The 17,629-nt window shown below is 55.7% G+C and overlaps 2 protein-coding genes across 2 annotated transcripts in view; one reads left to right on the forward strand and one right to left on the reverse strand.

Moving 5' to 3' along the window:
* Nucleotides 1–69: 69 nt before the first annotated feature.
* LRRC71 (leucine rich repeat containing 71) lies at nt 70–10,124 on the forward strand. Its single transcript, XM_040988533.1, has 15 exons — nt 70–289; nt 3,300–3,449; nt 3,645–3,773; nt 3,860–3,935; nt 4,061–4,138; nt 5,418–5,486; nt 5,694–5,853; nt 5,949–6,032; nt 6,121–6,210; nt 6,715–6,864; nt 7,037–7,130; nt 7,403–7,491; nt 9,273–9,387; nt 9,666–9,787; nt 10,008–10,124. The coding sequence occupies exons 1-15, from the start codon at nt 130–132 to the stop codon at nt 10,122–10,124; spliced, it is 1,683 nt and encodes a 560-aa protein (XP_040844467.1). The 5' UTR covers nt 70–129.
* Nucleotides 10,125–11,936: 1,812 nt separating this feature from the next.
* Nucleotides 11,937–17,629, reverse strand: part of ARHGEF11 (Rho guanine nucleotide exchange factor 11) — a 129,623-nt gene continuing 123,930 nt past the window's right edge. The window contains exons 36-41 of the mRNA XM_040988529.1: nt 17,392–17,610; nt 16,723–17,085; nt 15,421–15,516; nt 13,934–14,181; nt 13,567–13,756; nt 11,937–13,094 (exon numbers count right to left, since the gene is read on the reverse strand). Of these exons, the coding sequence (XP_040844463.1) occupies nt 13,036–13,094; nt 13,567–13,756; nt 13,934–14,181; nt 15,421–15,516; nt 16,723–17,085; nt 17,392–17,610 (1,175 nt within the window). The 3' untranslated portion in view covers nt 11,937–13,035. The remainder of the gene's footprint in view (nt 13,095–13,566; nt 13,757–13,933; nt 14,182–15,420; nt 15,517–16,722; nt 17,086–17,391; nt 17,611–17,629) is intronic.

Genomic DNA, 17,629 nt, shown 5'->3' on the forward strand with positions numbered 1-17,629 from the left:
CGGGTTTGCCCGGAAGAGGAGGCCGAGTGGAGTCCTCTAGAATTAGCCACCCGAGAGCGAGCCTCACCGGGTCCGCTTGTGCCTCTGCACTTCCTCGAGGGCCCCCGGGGGGCTGCGGACGGCAGCAGCATGTCGAGCGAGTCCAGTGCGTCAACGGCCTCACCCAGGCCCCAGCGTCCCGGGACCCAGAAGACGGCCGGTGCCGCGACCAAGAAAGGCGAGCGCGCCGGCAAGGAGAAGCCGGCGGCCGCCCTGCCGCCAGTGGGCGAGGACGAGCCCAAAAACCCGGGTACGCTGGCGACTGGCCTGGAGGGGCTCAGGCTCCGCGTTCCCGCCTGCCACTGGCCGCTTGGTAGCCAGGTTGAGTTCCTGGGTAGAAGATGGACCTGAACTTGGTTGGAAAGGACCCACACTGTGTGTGGCTGGGGTAGGGGGTGTGTGTGTGGGGGGGTGCTGACATAACAGTAAGGTTTGCTCAGCGGGCAGGAAGGCCCCGGGGGGGTCACTGGATGGAAGGGGGCTTGCAGGAGGTCTCTTTCCGCAGGGTTTTTTTTTTTTTCTTTTTGAAAAAAGATGTGTTTATGTTTTGGCACCAGTGTGGTGGCATAGCCCACTAATCCTCAACCTGAGGTGCTGGCATTCCTCCATAGGCACTGGTTCTAGCCATGGCTGCTTGGCTTTATCCAATCCAGCTCTCTGCTTATGGCCTGGGAAAGCAACAACAACAACAAAAGGGGTGGGGGGGGGTACAAGTCCTTGGGCTCCTGCACCCGCGTGGGAGACCTGGAAGAAGCTACTGGTTCCTGGCTTTGGACCTGCCCAGCTCTGGCCATTATGTCATTTGGGGAGTGAACCAGTGAATGGAAGATCTTCCTCTGTCTCCCTCCACCTCCCCAAAAAACTTTTAAAAATAAAGATTTATTTATTTGAAAGGCAAATTACAGAGAGGAAAATCTCCTATCCATGGGTTCTCTCCCCAAACAGCTGCATTGAAGCCAGGAGCCTGGCACTCCATCTGGGTTTCTCATATGGGTGCAGCAGCTCAAGCACTTGGGCCATCCACCATTGCTCTCCCAGGCGTATTTGCAGGGAAATGGGTGGGAAGTGGGGCAGCGAGGCAAGACTAGAACCAGTATTCATATGAGAAGGTGACACAGCAGGCTGTAGGTGAAGCCAATGCACAGTGCTGGCTATAGCTCTCGTCTATCCAGACAAAACCTCCCTCTTGGTGAGAATGAGATTTTAATCTAGAGATTGTCACATGTGGCTGGTGAGCCATGAGTTTGGAGGGCTCATTGGGCCCCACCCGGAATGTCCGTGGGCTTCGGTCCCAGAGCCCTGGGTGCTGAGGCTGAGCAATGCCCTAAACAGTTCTTGGGCAAAGCTTTGAGAAGCTCTTGGAAGCAGTTTTGTAGCTATCCACTGCGTACTTTTTGAATGTCTGCTGCTTCACCAGGAGGGATTCAGAAGGCACTGAGCTGTCCGTAGTCCTGGCTGGCCTAGTGGAACTGACATTCTCTGGCAAAGGAAAGCATTAGACCCCCCTTTGTGGGGACGGCACTGTCTGTTGGGAGCGCTAGAACCGCACCCAAACGAAACACACAGAGGAATGGATGGGATGGCTCCTTGATATAACCTGCCAGTTTTGCCATCAGAGAGGGACAGGAATTTGGGGAAAACTGTGGGAATGGTTTGTGTGCTCTCCAGCCCCGGCCAGCGCCATCTGCTTGTCAGTGCTGGTGCAGCAGCTAGGGAGATAGTAATCTTCTGGAAAGCAGGACAAGGGAATATCTGCATATGCACACGCACACTACTATGGCTGTGGCATAGAAAATGGAGCAGAACTGGCGGGAGCATTTGAAGCTGCTTCTAGAGCCTGGTGCAGGGACAGCATATGGGATGGGACAGTAAGCATGGCAGAGGGATGGAGAAATATGTTGAGGTAGGATCGAGTTGGCAAAGGACTTGGGTGTGTGTGGAGAGAGGGGCACAGCAAGAAAGACGCCCAGGCTGAGATGAGGCCATCTGTGGAGATGGGAGTCTGAGGGGAGTCAGGAAAGAGGATGCAGCAGAGGGCGGGGGTGTCATGTCCCTGTACATTTGAGCCCCTGGGAATGACAGCTATGTGTTGGGGAGGAGAGGAGAGGGTTCCAAGCATAGAAATGGAGAGAAGTAGTGGGCAGAGGTCTGGGCGCCAGGAGGGGAAGGCACCTGCGGGACATGATGATGTTAAGGGGTTGCCATGGGGAGGGGGCAAAGGTGAGGCTCATATGAGACAGAGGATATGCCAGCCATGGCTACTGTGCTTCAAGATGGAGTCATCATGAATGAGGCCCAGAGTGGGGCTCCTAGATGCGCTGTCCTTGCACGCCTGGCTTTAGCAAGGTCCAAGGTGAACCTGTTAGAGATGCAAATTCCCAGGCCCCACTCAGCCTGTGGATTCCGAGGGCCCGAGCAGGTGACTCCTGAAGACCAAGAGCCGGCTCCTGGGATGAACAGTGTGAGTGAACGGGCAGCAGAAGGGTCAACCTGGGCAGGCAGGAGCCAGCCTGCCAAGGATAATCTGAAGGAGGTGGGGGCCTCTTACCCCTTCCCCTATGAACCCTGACACACGGCCTGGGCATTTTTTTCCCAGCCCCTTGCCTCCCAGGTGGGCAGTCTCCCCCTGGGCAGTTACAGGAACTGATGGCCTGGGTAGTGTGGCTGTGGAGCTCCAGGGGGCTGAGGGATTGAGTCCCCTTCCCTTGGGGTGTGCCTGGGGAAGCCAAAAAGGCCAGAGGGTCTTTCCAGGACTCAGATGCAGCAGGATGCACCGCAAGTGTCTGTGGGGCGACTCCAGGTTGTGCATGTTTCTGAAGTAGGGTGCCTTCTACCAAGTGCATTAATGTGTCTTTGGATGGAAGCCAGCCACTCCGTTGGACTTCGAGGTGCTGGGAGCACAGGGACACATCGGGCCTGGGCCTCTCATCCCGCTCCTCTCCCATGGCCCAGACGGGTCATGCAGGGACTGGGGATGCGGGAGAAGGCTGGGCTGGGCACAGTCGTGGAAGGAAGGGAACAAGGAACGAGGATGGAGGGTTGGGGAGTGAGGGTGGAAGTGACCTTGACCCATGGCGTGGCAGGGGAGCCGGCCCTGCTGTGCCTGCGCTGTGACCACGCGGCTCTGCGAGGGCGCAGGCGAGCGTGGGAATGAGAGTGGGCGTGCTGAGCCGACCTTGGCGGCGCCTCGGGCCTCCGTTGTCCCCTGGCGGTGGCTGGAGGCACGGCCCCTCTCACACGGCCGCCCCCGTCCCGCACAGAGGAGTACCAGTGCACCGGGGTGTTGGAGACAGACTTCGCTGAGCTCTGCACGCGCTCGGGCTACGTGGACTTCCCCAAAGTGGTCACCCGGCCTCGTCCCCATCCGAACTTCGTCCCCTCCTCCTCCACGTCCGAAAAACCCGCGCTAGGTGAGTGATGGGGCGGGCTGACTGTGGGGGTTGGGGGTTGTTGGGGGTTGTAGGCGGGCCTTCGTGGCTTGGCCAGCACCACCGACCTGTTCCATCCGAGGAGCTCCAGGAGGGGCGGGCGGGCGGGCAGGGTGGGACCAGGTCCCACCTGGTCCGCGGGGGCTCGGTCCCCTTTCATCTCCCCCTGCCTTCCAGACGACCAGCGGCTGTCGGCGTCCTGCAGCCTCACCAGCCTGGAGAGCAAGTATGGGTTCTTCCGGCCCACCATCCAGGTGGAGCTGGAGCAGGAGGACAGTAAAGCCGTGAAGGAGATCTACATTCGCGGTGAGCGCTGCTGCCAGCCTTCCTCCACCGCCTTGCTCGCCCCAGCACTCAGCCTCCCTCCAGCGCCTGGTTCCACTCCCTCGCAGGTTGGAAGGTGGAGGACCGGATTCTGGGCATCTTTGCTAAATGCCTGCCCTCCCTCAGCCAGCTACAGGCCATCAAGTGAGGGCACTGGACATGGGATGGGTGCGAATGGGGATCATGGGGGTAAGACCAGAAGGGGATGTGAGGTTGGGGGATTCCAGGAGGTGACCCCCCTGTCTGTATCTCCTCTCTGCCCCCCCAAGCCTGTGGAAGGTGGGCATTACTGACAAGACCCTGACCACATTCATCGCCTTACTTCCTCTCTGTTCGCCCACGCTCAGGTCAGCTGGGGCATGGGAGTGGGGGAGGGATCTTGGCCCAGGGGAGCTGTCTCGGACACAAGGGACAAATGACAGCTCCCGTGAGCCCAGGCTGATAGAAACGGGCCACAGCACCAGATGGCACTATGAGACTGTGGAGGAATGGTTCATGGGGAGAATAGTATGAGGTGGAGGAAGCCCCAGGGGCTGCGTGGAGGAGAGGGTGACTAATGGAGCCCTGAAGCAGGACTGGGAACAGGCCAGGCAGGGTGGGAACAGTAAGGTGTGGCTGCAGTGTAAAGGACAAGGCTGGTTTGTTTGCTGACCCTCCTTATGCCACAGAACGCACCCCTGTGTGTGTGTGTGTGTGTGTGTGTGCGTGTGTGGTGCCACACAGGCTAGCCTGCATTTCCCGTGTTCCTGGGAGCATGCTCCCTGAGAGGAGGTGCCCAGCCTTGAGGACGGACACCATGAAGCACACATTTCATCCCATCCTGGGAATACCAGAAAATAACTGAATTCACTGTGTGGAGACAAGTCCTTTCAGCACGGAGTGTCACCAAGTTTGGGTGAACACTGAGGCCACCCTGAAGGCTGAGCAGGAATAGTCTGGGAGAATATTTTGAGGGTCTGCTCTGGCTATCAGTTCAACGTTAGCTGTGACTTGGAGGACACCTCCTTTCAGTATTGCTGGAGAAGCCTCTGTCTCCTGCAAGGGCATACAGTGCTCAGCTCTTGCTGTGTGACAGGTAGTTGCCTGCCCAGCAAACACCGCCCGCCTGTGAGGTTCTGTGGATGAGGTGGGTGCAGGCTGGCTGGACCTTGCTGGGTGTCTCTGCTTCCCCTAAAAGCTCTGGGCTGGGGTTGCACTCTCCTCCAGGTGGCGCTCTTTGCCAGGCTGACCAGGCTCCCCATGGGCTGAATGTCCTTGTGACAGGGCAGCTGGCGATTTGGTCCAAAAAGGAAGCCTGTGTCTTTGTCCCTAGCCTTGGAGGTGACTTCACCTCACTTTGGCTAGACTCTGTTGGTTAGCAGTGAGTCCCTGGTCTCAGGCCACCTCCGGGGGTTGGGGTGCTGGGAGGGAGTACACAAGGGCGGGAACGCTGGGGGGCGGGGGAAGGGACGGCGATGGAAGGCCATCCTCAAGGCCAGCTTGGGTCACCACCCTTGGGCAGTGGCCTTGTGGCAGGGCCACGTGTTTTGACTCTTGGTCTGGGGGCATGGTTCCTACGGTCCCTGTACTGGAACAGGAACCCTTGCTGACCTCTCTGAGTCTCTCCTTATTCCCCCATCTCCCCAGGAAGGTGTCTCTGGAGGGGAACCCGCTGCCAGAGCAGTCCTACCACAAGCTCATGGGGCTGGACAGCACGTGAGACGTTCCTGTCTTCCTCTCACTCCTCTGCCCCACCCCTCCCCAAGCCATCTTTAGTCCTTGCCCTTCCGTGTGGCTGTGACATCTGTAGCATCTTCCAGGGCGCCCACAGTTCCTGCCCCATCGGACATAGTCCAGATCCCCTCCACTATGCAGGAGTGCCTGTGCCGCCAGCGAGCCTGGTCTTCCCCCTTGCTGGCCTAGGATCACGCACCTATCCCTGCGGAACAACAAAATCGACGACCACGGAGCACACCTGCTGGGCCAGGCGCTGTCCACGCTGCACAGCTGCAACCGGACTCTTGTCTCGCTCAACCTGAGTTTTAACCACATCAGTGATGAGGGCGCGGGCTACATCGCCGATGTGCGTGGGTGCTTGCATGACTGGGAGAGACCCTGATAGGCAGGGGCAGCCCTACCCGGCAGGCTCACGCAGCCCTGCCTCCTTCTCCTCCTTAGGGCCTGCGGCTGAACCGCTCCCTGCTCTGGCTGTCCCTGGCCCACAACCGCATCCAGGACAAGGGCGCCCTGAAGCTGGCCGAGGTTCGTGTGCCGATTGATTGTGGGTGGGAGCGGCGCGGAGAAGGTGGACTCCCAGGCACTGGGTGGCGAGCTACAGGCCTCGCGCCAGGTCCTGCGCCCCTTCGAGCTGACGCACACGGAGGTGGTGGAGCGCCGGCGCCTCCTCCTGGAGAAAGGGTCGCAAGAACGATCGCGATCGGTGAGCAGTGGCCTCCGCCTGTGTCCTGTATCCGCAAACCTCTTTCCTACCTCTCCGCATGTTTTCCAGGCCCCACCTTGAGGGGGTGTGGTGTGGAGTGATCCCAGAACGCCTCATGCATGAGCGGGAGTGTGTCTTGCTTAACACAAAAGTCACAACATTCATTCCGCCCGCGTCGCAGCCTATGATCTTGGGCATGTTAGCTACCTTCTCTAGGCCTCAGTTTTCCTGCCTGTAAAATGGCTATACTTGTGCCTACCTGAGAGGATTAATGAATTCGTGTAAGGCACTTAGGATAGTGCCCGACATCCAGCTTGTTTTCAAGACATCGGCTGCTTTTGTCCCTCAGGGTGAATCCATGCCCTCTGCCCCACCTTGCTCCCATGCAGGAGTCCCGTCCAGTTAACTGAGTGCTTAGGTAGGGTGCACACAGCCTGGCTGCCCCCAGATCTGAGGCTGTCCCTCGCCCCAGCTCCTTCCACCACCCCTCCCATTCGAGCACAGCCCTCCTCCTCTCGGCATGGGGAGTCCAAAATGGACCGTGAGAAGTCTCAGATGACAGGTGTCAGCAACATTGCGCTGGTGGACAAGCCCGAGAAGACACAGGCGACCAAGACCCCCAAGGGACTGGGCAAGAAAAAGGAGAAGCCGGGGGTAGGTGAGGCTATGGGAGGAGTGCAGGAGCTGGCCTCCAGCCTTTGGGAGAAGCCTGCACCGAGCAGGACAAGCCACAGTGGGGAGAGGGGGTGTGTGCTGAAGTTCCTACACAGGTCCAGGGTCCTGGCCCTAGCCAGGGAGGACTTGCATCTCTCGCCTCTCTCCACAGGAAGTGGTCAAGAAAGAAGAGAAGTTGGGATCTGGACAGTCACCAACACAGGGAACCCCTAAGAAAGAAGATGCCACAAAGTCAGGCAAGGGGAGTAAGTGTTCGCCACCTCTCTGTAGCACCTTCCTCACATGGGCCTACCCGTAGCTTCTCTGGTCCTGTCTGTCCCTGGCCCTCTGTCCTCATTCCTGGCCTGTACATCCTGCCCTGTGCTGGCTAGGAGAATCCCCACACCTGGCTGGGGCTCCTCCAGCTGTTTTTCTTCTACCTCCGGGCAGTTTGCCTCCCCCAGACCGTGCACCTCAGGGGGCCTGGGAGGGAATTTAAGGTCTGCGTGCCGCATGCTGGCTCCTCTTCCCGCCCCAGAGGTAACCATCCCTGACCAGAAGTCAACCAAGGGGAAAGGGACCAAGTCTGGGAGCAAGGAGAAGCGCAGCATCCTCCTGGAGTCGGAGGTACATTCCCAGGAGTGGGGCTGGGCTCGCTTAGGGGTGCTGCCCCCACATTCCCCAGGCTGTGGTGCCCAGCCCTGCATTGTGCCAGCTTTCATGCCTATTCCTTCTTCACAAGAGACCCCCTTCTATCCTAGCCTGGGCTCACTGAGGATTAATGGAGCTCAGTGTGCATTCCTGACCCTGTGGTCTGGTCAGTTCTCAGTTCTCCTTCCTTCCTTGACTAGTGCCAGCCTGCCCATGCACACCTCCACGGAGGGCTGCTGCTCCAAAGGTCCCAAGTGCAGCGTCACCACAGTTGTCACCTTCTCCAACACATAAAAAGTGCTGTTCTCAGCAGCACCCTAAGCAAGGCAGGTTGTGGGGCGGCAGCACTGACCTAGCTATCCTGAGTAGCCCTTGCATCTGACTTTCTCCACTGCCCCATGGAGCCTTCCTTTTGCCTCTTAACTTCTTGCACAGGGAACCCTCCCGGGCTGCCACCACCATGGCTCACAGCTCTCTTCATCCCTCCAGGTCTGTCAGTAGCCTTTATGTCTTTCCTCACACACCCTGGAGGCACAGAAGAGCCCCTTCCCCTTTGAGCACTCTTCTTTGGTACCCAGGGTCTTATAAAACATTTGGTTGCAAATGGGTATGGCTGCTCTGCAGTTCCCACTTGTTTTTTACCCTGCCTGCAGTGCCGTCTCACGCAAGTTCACGCCCATCACTCAAGGTGGAAGTGAGACCCAAATGCACCTGTTTCATACCTCCAGGGTCTTTGCACCTGTGACTTATTTTGTGGGCTACCCTAGATACCACATCTTCATGTGATAATAGCCAAAAATCTTCCCATTAAAAAAATGTTTGAGGAGCCCAGCGTGATGGCCTAATGGCTAAAGTCCTTGCCTTGAATGCACCGGGATCCTATGTGGGCACTGGTTCTAATCCCAGCAGTCCCGCTTTCCATCCAGCTCCCTGCTTGTGACCTGGGAAAGCAGTTGAGGACAGCCCAAAGCCTTGGGATCCAGCATCCCCATGGGAGACCTGGAGGAAGTTCCTGGTTCCTGGCTTCAGATTGGCTCAGCATCAGCCGTCGAGGCCACTTGGGGAGTGAATCATTTGACAGAAGAGCTTCCTCTCTGTCTCTCCTCCTCTCTGTATATCTGCCTTTCCAATAAAAATACAACAAATCTTTTAAAAAATGTTTGAAAGGCAGAATGAAAAGAGAGCAGGAGAGATCATCCTTCATCTGCAGGTTTACTTCCTAAATGCCTGGAACAGTTGGGGTTGGGATCAGGTCAAACCCGGGCACCAGGAACTCCATTCAAGATGTTCCATCTGAGTGGCAGGGGCCCAAACATTTGTGCCACCCTCTAGCACTTTCTCAGACACATGAGGAGGGAGCTTGGGTTGAAGCAGAGAAGCTGATCATGTTAACACTTTGACATGGGATGCCAGCATCACAAATGGTGGCTTAATCCACTGTTTCACTATGCCAGCCCAAAACCAGAGTTCAGTGCCAAGCTATCTGCCTCTAGGAGACAGCTCCTGGCTTCCCAGCCTGGGCTGGACACTGCTTCTCTGAGCTCCCAGAGCCCTGGGAGATTGCCTCTCTCCAGTGCCGGGCTGCCTTGCATGGCTGTTGCTCTCTGGCTTGCCCCACCACAGGAACTTGACAAGGGTAAAGGGGCTTAATGTACCTGCGTCCCTAGCAGCTACACCCAATCTGTGTTGTAATGAATGAAAGAAGTTAGGGCCTGGTGACCAGCTCACCCTCACCTGCTATGGCTTTCCGACTTCAGCAGTTGGTTGCCGAAGCTGCTGAGATGGTCAACCCTCTCCTGGAGCCCGTGGAGCATCGAGATGGGAAAGTTTTCATGCCTGGCAACAGGGTCCTCCTGCACCTCAACCTCCTCCGTATGTTTGCCCGCAACCTGGCCTGCCACCTGGGCTCCATCTGGCCATATGGCTGCCAACCCTGACTCTGGAGTAGACCTGGTTCTTCTCTGGTTGGGTACTCTGTTGCTACCGGGAGGGCAAGTGTTGGGTTGGAGAAAAGCTAAAGGCAGACAGGAGGGAAGGGCCGGGGTTGAGACAGGCGAGTGCAAAAATGGGGGTGGAGGAGCAGGTGGCTGTTGAGGGTGTGAGACAACCTGGCTGCTGGTGTGACAGACCACCTGTCTGCCTCCCACCAGGGAACCGCATCACAGAGGTGGGCCTGGAGGGCTTCCTCTCAGCCGTGCGGTACCAGGTGCAATTCTCCAAGCCTAAGAATTCCTCTAAGGGCCCAATGGGGCTGCTGTGGCTATCCCTGGCGGTGAGTTCCCGGCCTGTTCCTGTTGCTATGGGCAGCTTCTGTCTCCTCTTGCCAAAGAAGGTCTGTTGTTTCCAACAGAACTTCTGCATTTATCGAGCACTGTCAACAAACCAACCTTTTCTCCCTGCCCACTGACCCCTAACCTGTCCCACCCCTGGGTCCTCTTGTGGGTCTCATCTCCATTCTTTTTGCCAGCTGTCACACTTCCTTTACCTTTCAGAAAAACTGCTTTGCCCCACAGTGTCCCACGTATACCACGATCCAGGAGCTGATGTTGCCAAGGGACCCCATCAAGGCCAAGATCAGAGAGGAAGAGTTCCCGGCTTTCCCCTCCTAGCACCCCCACCTGCATTTCTTCCCTGAGGCTGGGCCACACAACATCTATTCCTGTGTGGGCAGACCTCCCTAGGGGAGATCCCTCGCCGATAACCTGGTTTATTGCTGTACTTTTTATCTTGGAGGGTGTCTGAAAAACTTTGTTCCAGAACTACTTGGAACATTTGGCCTTAGTCTGTTCATGACCAGAAATGGTAGGGAAGTGATGGTCCAACGCACTTTATGGCTCTGTGAGGCAGATGAGTTCAGCTCCTTTGGCAACAACTGGCTAGGAACACTACTACTTTTTTTTTTTTCATGAATCCGGAAGGCAGGGCAGCAAAGGAGAGATTCAAGCCTATGAAATGGTGTCACATAATGCAATGTAATTAATTTTAAAAAAGACCCTATTTTATATATATATATTAAAAAAAAAAAAAAGAGGGAGAGATTCTGAGACTTTCTATCCATTGGTTTATCCTCCAAACCAGACCATAGCCAGGAGCCTGTGGGTCTCCCACATGAGTGGCAGGGGCTCAAGAATGTGGGCTATATAATCTGTGGCCTTCCAAGGTGCATTGGCATGAAGCTGGACTGGAAGCAGAGTTGTTGGGACTGAATCTAGCACTGTGGGGTGTAGAAATCTTGATGGGGAAGCTTAGTCAGTGGCACTGCCATGGCTGCCCCAGGGCACTGCTGCTTGCCTGCTCAGGGGAGTTGCTTGCTGCACTGTGTTCCCTAGAAGGACATATGCTTTGCTAGCATTTGCATTCAGTCTTTGGTCTAGGAGGCTGAAGGGAATGGTGGGGGACTGGGATTACTAATTTGATGGGCACAAGCCATGGGAAAGAGTAGAAGGCAGGGGGAATGAAGCACCAGCCATATCTGCTTTGCCCTGTCTGCTGGCCCAGGGACTGGACTGGTTCAAAGGTTGGGGGGTGTAGGGAAGTGCTCAGCTGAAGAAAACATACAACGTCTTGGCAGGCCGTTCTGAAGAGGGTGCTGAGCCTGTGAGCATCCAGGTGTGAAGGTAACACTGAACACAAACGCCAGGATGCTGCCTGGAAGGGTTGGCTGTGTGAAAGGAGAGGTGCCCGGCATGCACAGGTCTGGGGAACCCATGAGCAGTCCACAGGCAGCTTCTCCTGAAGGGGCATGGGAATCAGTGCACAATCCGTTTGGCCTCCACCCCACACATTCTGATGCTGACTCTGTGTGGTGCCCCTGCAGGCTCTCAGTGCTGGTAGTCCTTGGGGTCTGGCTGCTGAGTTGTTCCAGAAAAAAAGCCCTCATGTCTAAGTCCCAACACGGAGCACATTAAACAGCCTGAAGATGATCGCTTATCTTGGTTTTCTCTAGCCATCCCTGCAAAGCCTCTGGGGCATCAGGGAGATTCAAGTCTGTTCTTAGCCCTACATGGTGTCACTAAGGATTCTGCTATTGATTCTAACACCCAATCAGACAGCTCATGTAGGCACAGCCTAGTGCCATGTTCCCTGGAGGAGTCAGAACATCAGGCACTGAGTGCTCAAACAATCTGTCCCTTAGTCCGCCAAGGAAGACTCAGAGGCAGCAGTGTTATGGATAGCTATGGTCCAGGGGATGTGTCTGTGTCTGTGTGTCTGCATGTGTGTGTGTGCGTGTGTGTACAGCTCAGAGGGTGCCCTAAGTCTGTGTTTTGGAGACCACCTGGCAAGACCTGGCTCTCAGGTTTGGTATGAGAGGTGAGGGGGGTTTCCTTTGGCATACTCTGTTCAATCCCAACTAGTCTCACAGAACAACGACAATACCTTCTGTTACAGTGGTTCCAAGAATCACACACACATCACCATGATTGAAGAATATTTAACTTTTCTTAAAAAAAAAAAATCTTAACCATGAAATGAAGAAAATAAGAGTATACATCATCTTAACAGCAAAACAGTCATTTCCATATCTATACTTTATATATTATATATATATTTATATATATATATATGTATATATACACCTAGCACAGTGTGTATATTCTATTCACTGGGGGGAGTGGAGCAAGGACATGGCCATACGGCCTAGGCTGCAGCGGCCCTGGGGGATAGTCCTGGGTTAATTCTGGGACCCCAGAGTTCTCCTACTTCCTGGGGCCCAGCTTTCAGCTCCGTACCTGCTACTCTGGTTCTCTGTAAAGACCAGGTGGGGAAGGGGGGACACAGGTGGGGTGAGAAGGCCCCATGGTCCCAGCTGGTGAGGATAAGTCCTGGGAGGGAGGGGAGCTCAGCACCAGCCTGCAGAGGATGAACTCGAGCTGGGCCTGAGAGGCCTCCCCAGCCACCGGGCACAGGGAGTCAGGCCTGGCTCCACCTAGCAGGTCCTGCCCGCAGAGCTAGGCTACTGACCAGGAGACAAATGTGAAGCCCCTCTTCCCTTAGCTGTCCCTTTTATAATTGCCTCAGCACTCCAGGAACAGAAACAAAAGAGGCCAAAGTTCTGTACAATAGCAAAGATGCACATACAATACATACATATTTATAGGAAAACAAAGTGACAAAGGAGAGGGAGGCGCCCACCTCCAGCTGGGGTCCTGTGGGGGAGGGGGAGGAAGAAAAGTGCATTGACACAGAGGCTTCCTCCTTGCCCTCACAGGCATGAGGGCGCTGTGTGCACAGGTGCGCATGTGTGCACCTGTGCGGGGCAAGGGCCCTTCTGATGCAGTTGGCATGCTTAGGTGAGTTGAGGCCTTGAAGGGTTGGGATGAAGGGAGGGGAAAGACACTGAAACTTGACTTTGATCTGTGTGGACCAAGTGACATGCGGGTCCCCCCAGGCCTCAGTGGATCCCAGTCTTCCCAGCTGTAGCCTCCATGCAGGGAGGGCTGGGGCTTCCCAACCCTGTGCTCCTGCCTCAGGCCAGATCCTGAAGGAAAGGGGACGCAGAGGCTTTGGTGGTCTAGAAGGTTACAGTCCTGGTGGTATGGCGGCATCTGCTGTGCCATCTTCCAGGGGTGGGTCAGAGCCTGCGAGAGGATGACACAGTGAGAAACTAGTGGGCCTGAGGGGGCCTCCCCCAGGTATTTTGTCCACAAAGTCCCCACACTCATGAGAGCAGATCCCCCGGTCCACCTGTCGCCCAGAAGCCCCACTTTGTGGTGGGGCCTGTTTTGTCAGCTCCCTGAGCTCCAAGACCAGGTAGGGATGTGCTCTGCCTTCCTGAGTCAGGGGCTAGTCCTGCCTCTAGCCGGCCCAGATTGGCTTTAAGCCACTTAACAGCAGCTCTCAGAAGTGACCACGGGCTCCCCCTGGTTTGTCACTTGCACAGGACAGGACAAAGAGGATTTCGTGTCTAAGCTCCTATTGCTCAGGGAAGTTCTGAGCAAAGATCCTTTAGTTCTGCTGAGGGGAGTGAAACCTTTGGGAACATGGTGACATTTCCTCCTGTGTGGGTGGCCAGCTCCACAAGGAGGCACAAGGGGCTACTGCTGCACTCACCGTTCTCAGGGCAGGTCCCCAGCTCATGGTGGCTTCTGGAGTCAGAGGTCAGGGGCTCCTTGGCTGGGGGTGAGAGGGCAGTGTCGGCCCACCTGGCTGCTTCTGTGTGGAAATTGCCCACAGGTGTCGTGCCCCCTGATGACTCTCCCCCAAGGGACTTGAGCAGTTCCTTGTGGGCCAGCTCCATGTCCTGCAAGAGTCACAGGGAGAATGTGTACCTGGTGTTCTGTTCAAAGATCCTCACAAAAGGGGTCATGCCCTTTGAGCCATGCTGGTGTGGGGCTGTTGTTTCAGGGTGGCTGAGTGGGTTGGGGCACCTCCCACCCTGACTGGAGGCTTCTAGGAATCCAAGCCCTGTGTGCCTCACCTTGAGCCTATTGAGTTTGAGTGTGAGCTGCTCGATGGTCCGGAAGATCAGGCCCACGTCCCTGAGGGCCAGGCTTGGGATAGAGCGGCTGGGGCGTCTTGGGTCCTCACTGCCTCCCTGCAGCTGGGGCCGGGGCTCTGTTTGCCAGGCAGGGAGGCCGTCAGGTTGGGAGGGGCTTGCAGGTGCCCCTGAAGGGTCGGTGCTTGAGTCCAGGGGTCCTGCTGGCATGCTGACATAAAAACAGTTCCCTGTGCCCATGGCAAGAGGAAGCAATTAGGAGGCAGGTACAGAGCTGCCCGAGTCACCTGCCTACCCCTACAGTGTTCCTGATGCCAACAGAACAGGATCAGGACCCTCTCACCCCCTGCCTTGATGAACATGGAGATGCTGGCCTTGTACTCTTCATATAATCTAAAAGCCCTCATCTGTCAGAGTCTCTCTAAATGGTCTGGGCCTGGCACCATGGCCTAGCGGCTAAAGTCCTTGTCTTGAACACACTGGGATCCCATATGGGCGCCAGTTCTAATCCCGGCAGCTCCACTTCCCATTCAGCTCCCTGCTTGTGGCCTGGGAAAGCAGTCGAGGATGGCCCAACGCTTTGGGACCCTGCACCTGTGTGGGAGACCCAGAAGAAGTTCCTGGTTCCCGGCTTCGGATCGGCATAGCATCGGTCGTTGTGGTCACTTGGGGAGTGAATCATTGGATGGAAGATCTTCCTTTCTGTCTCTTCTCTTCTCTGTATATCTGACTTTGTAATAAAAATAAATAAATCTTAAAAAAATTTCTTTTTAAAAAATGGCCATTTTGCCAGACAAGATGCTGAGTGGTGGAAGTGAAGGGAGAAGTGGTAGGTGCAGTGTTTCCTGCAGAGACACAGGGTTGCTTCACGCTCCTTGAATGAAGGGCAGAGATGCTAGCAGGCTGGCTTCAGCTCTTCTGAAGAGAAGCAGGCAGCAGCCTGTTACCTGCCTCACCTCAAGCTCTCCTGATGACCTCCAACGTCATCCCTGTTCCCATTGTCACCTGTGTCATCGTCCCTTGACCCATCACAGGGGGTCAGAGACAGTTGAGGAAGATCGTGGTGGGTCCTGACAGGGCAGTAAGCACTAAGAAATTTGGGAGGCCACTGATGCCTACTCCACAGTGACACAGGCAGGGGCTGGGGTGGGGGTATTGGGAACTCAGAGTGTCAGGCAAAGGACATCAGTCCCTGCGCCAGACTTTCACCCCGTCTCAAAACTAAACACAGGAGGCTTAACTTATGGCCCAGAAGATGGTCCTGTACAGCTCCTATAAGTGATTTCTTAAAGCAGGAGCTTACCTTCAGGCCCACTTCCCACTCCTCACCCATCCCAGGCAGTCCAGGGAGGATGTGGGAGTGTGTGCCCATGACTGCAGCCAGGAGTCTGACGCTTGAGACCCAACTCTGCCCCAGATCTTGTGCTCTGACCCTCATCTGCCTTTGGCTCCCAGGAGAAGGTTATTACCCGTAGCCTTTGTTCCGCTTTCCACTTCTGGTGGCCCAGGCTCTGACTGGCCACTCTCTGGTAGTGCAGGGACACCCTTGCTGCCTGCCACCTCGGCTGCACCACCACCACCAGGGAGAGGAGAGTCGGAAAGACAGGGAAAGGGACGGGAGTGGGAGAGGAGAGAGAAGGGAGAGGGGATGGGGGAGGAAAGAAGGAAAAAGGGAGGAACAAAGTAAACACAAGGTCATACATGATCACATCCTAGGGAGCTGCAGAGAACATTGCACCAGTTCACCACGAGACAGAAGGAAGGTCAGTTCCCAGAAACCCAGTGGAGAAGGCAGACCTTGGGCAGGTGGAGGAAATGTTACTGGAAAGGGAGGTGGGGCAGAGCGCTAACATGGATCCCATCCACCCCTGAGGAGAGGTCCAGGCTTTGTTCCATCTACCTTGCTATACGCCTTTGCTAGCCTTCCCTTATGGCCAGTTTACTCTTCCTAGGGTCTTGCTGCCTGGGACAGCCCACACAAGCCTGTTCTTAGCTTTCCTGAGAGTATCTCCACTATGGTGCTCTCCAAGCTGTCCATGATAGCCCCCACCCTGCACTGGTATGTGCTCACTTGGCCTCACTCCTCTCTCTCCAGCAGGCTCCCAGCCTTGTCCAGTAGACCCTTCGTCCTAGCGGCCTTCTGGTCCACTCAAGCTGCTCTCTGGAGTGACCTGGCTGCAAGTGGCTGCCCTCCCTCTCGGGTATGTATGAATGCCTGAACTGAGCCACATCCTGGACTCAGGACTGGAAGGCTCCAGATCACTGCCAGAAGCTCTCATGGGCAGCCTCTTCCTAACAGGCATTAGGAAATGTCCTCATCTATCATGGAACAAAGGTCAGGAAAGATTTAGAAGGCTATCTAAGGTCACAGATACAACGGTAAAAAAAGCTCATGCAAAATGAAATGAAAAGTTGAGTTAATTTTGGTACCAAAAGTTTGAAATCCACATGCATATGTGAGCTCTTCAAAAAGTTAATGTAAAATGCATGTCAGGGGAAAAAAAAACAACAACTATGCATGGATTCCACAATCTTTCGGCACCCAAATACCCCATCTTATCGCATGTTCCATGCAAATACCCTCGGTATAGGTGTGGTCAACCTTGGTGCTGAACCTCGACTGACTCCAAAGCCCTCATATAGCAGCACCTCTCCTCCTGTACTGCACGTGAGCTCTGCTCACGGTCCTCAGGTCAAGATGGGGAGGAACGGTTTGCCTTAACCCTTGCAAAATGCTCTGTCTCCCCAGAGAACACACCCAATTATTTTACCTTTTCTCACAACTTTGTAATTGCCCATGCCTTCTGTTCTTGAAGTCTCTGCTGTTAGATTCCTGTCCAGCTCAGGAGACTCCCAGATCCCAGAGTTTCTGGTCCGTGGGGGCAGGTGCTCCAGAGAGCAGAGAGCCATGTCTTCCTGCTCTGGCTGGCTGCACTCTGGCCCTGGGAGCTGAGTGCTGTCCCCTTCACCTGCAGTGGGAGCTCGCCCAGGGGAGCCTGGGTCCCAGGGATGAGAGGTGATACTGATGACAGAAGGTGTGGGGGTCAGGTCATCCTCTGGCTCGCCAGCAGCCTGTGTCTCTGAAGTGTGACCTGGCAGCAGGCTCCATAGGATCAGGTGCCGTAGGTTCTCCACTGGAGGAGGAAAAAGGAAGAGGTGGATGGCTTCCCCTGCATGGGCCTGCATGCTATGCCAGCAGGGGCAGGGCACAGTAGGGGTAAAGCACTGGTACTCTATCCTTGCCCCAAGTGCTCAACCTGCCTTGAGTCATAGGGTAGGGCTTGAAGTCCAAGGCCCCTTGACTGCCATATTTCTACATCCACCTGACCTCAAGCACATGCAGAGAGCCTTCAGCAGGTGGAGGGTGGAAGGTGTCTGCCCGCTCATACTGGCCACACTACTGAGGACCAGAGGCTGATGGCAGACCTTGAGCTACTCACCATCTTCCAGGGCTGAATCAGCAAGTCCTTCCATAAACAGAGGGCCTGGCAGGGCCAGGTGGATTGGGGCCCTTGTCCTAATAGCACTGTTCTCTCCATCCAGGGGCGCAGAAGGATCAGGCAGGGAACCCAGCTCTTCCTCCTCTCCATGGTCCTCCTGCTCTGGATCCCCTGGCAGTACTGGCTGCCTCCCTTGGTCTCTCTTCTGGGGCCCAGAGCCTGCTAGGGATGAGGAGAG

Source organism: Ochotona curzoniae, unplaced genomic scaffold, assembly GCF_017591425.1.
Source record: "Ochotona curzoniae isolate NIBS_2020 unplaced genomic scaffold, NIBS_Ocur_1.0 contig_4909, whole genome shotgun sequence".
Lineage (NCBI taxonomy): Eukaryota > Metazoa > Chordata > Mammalia > Lagomorpha > Ochotonidae > Ochotona > Ochotona curzoniae.

Excerpts from the sequence above, each read along its gene's own strand:
- LRRC71 (XM_040988533.1), top strand. The coding sequence starts at position 130 with ATGTCGAGCGAGTCCAGTGCGTCAACGGCCTCACCCAGGCCCCAGCGT. Across the intron at positions 5,487-5,693 it reads CTCATGGGGCTGGACAGCAC|GATCACGCACCTATCCCTGC; the intron begins GTGAGACGTTCC and ends TTGCTGGCCTAG. Across the intron at positions 6,033-6,120 it reads GCGCCCTGAAGCTGGCCGAG|GTCCTGCGCCCCTTCGAGCT; the intron begins GTTCGTGTGCCG and ends GCCTCGCGCCAG.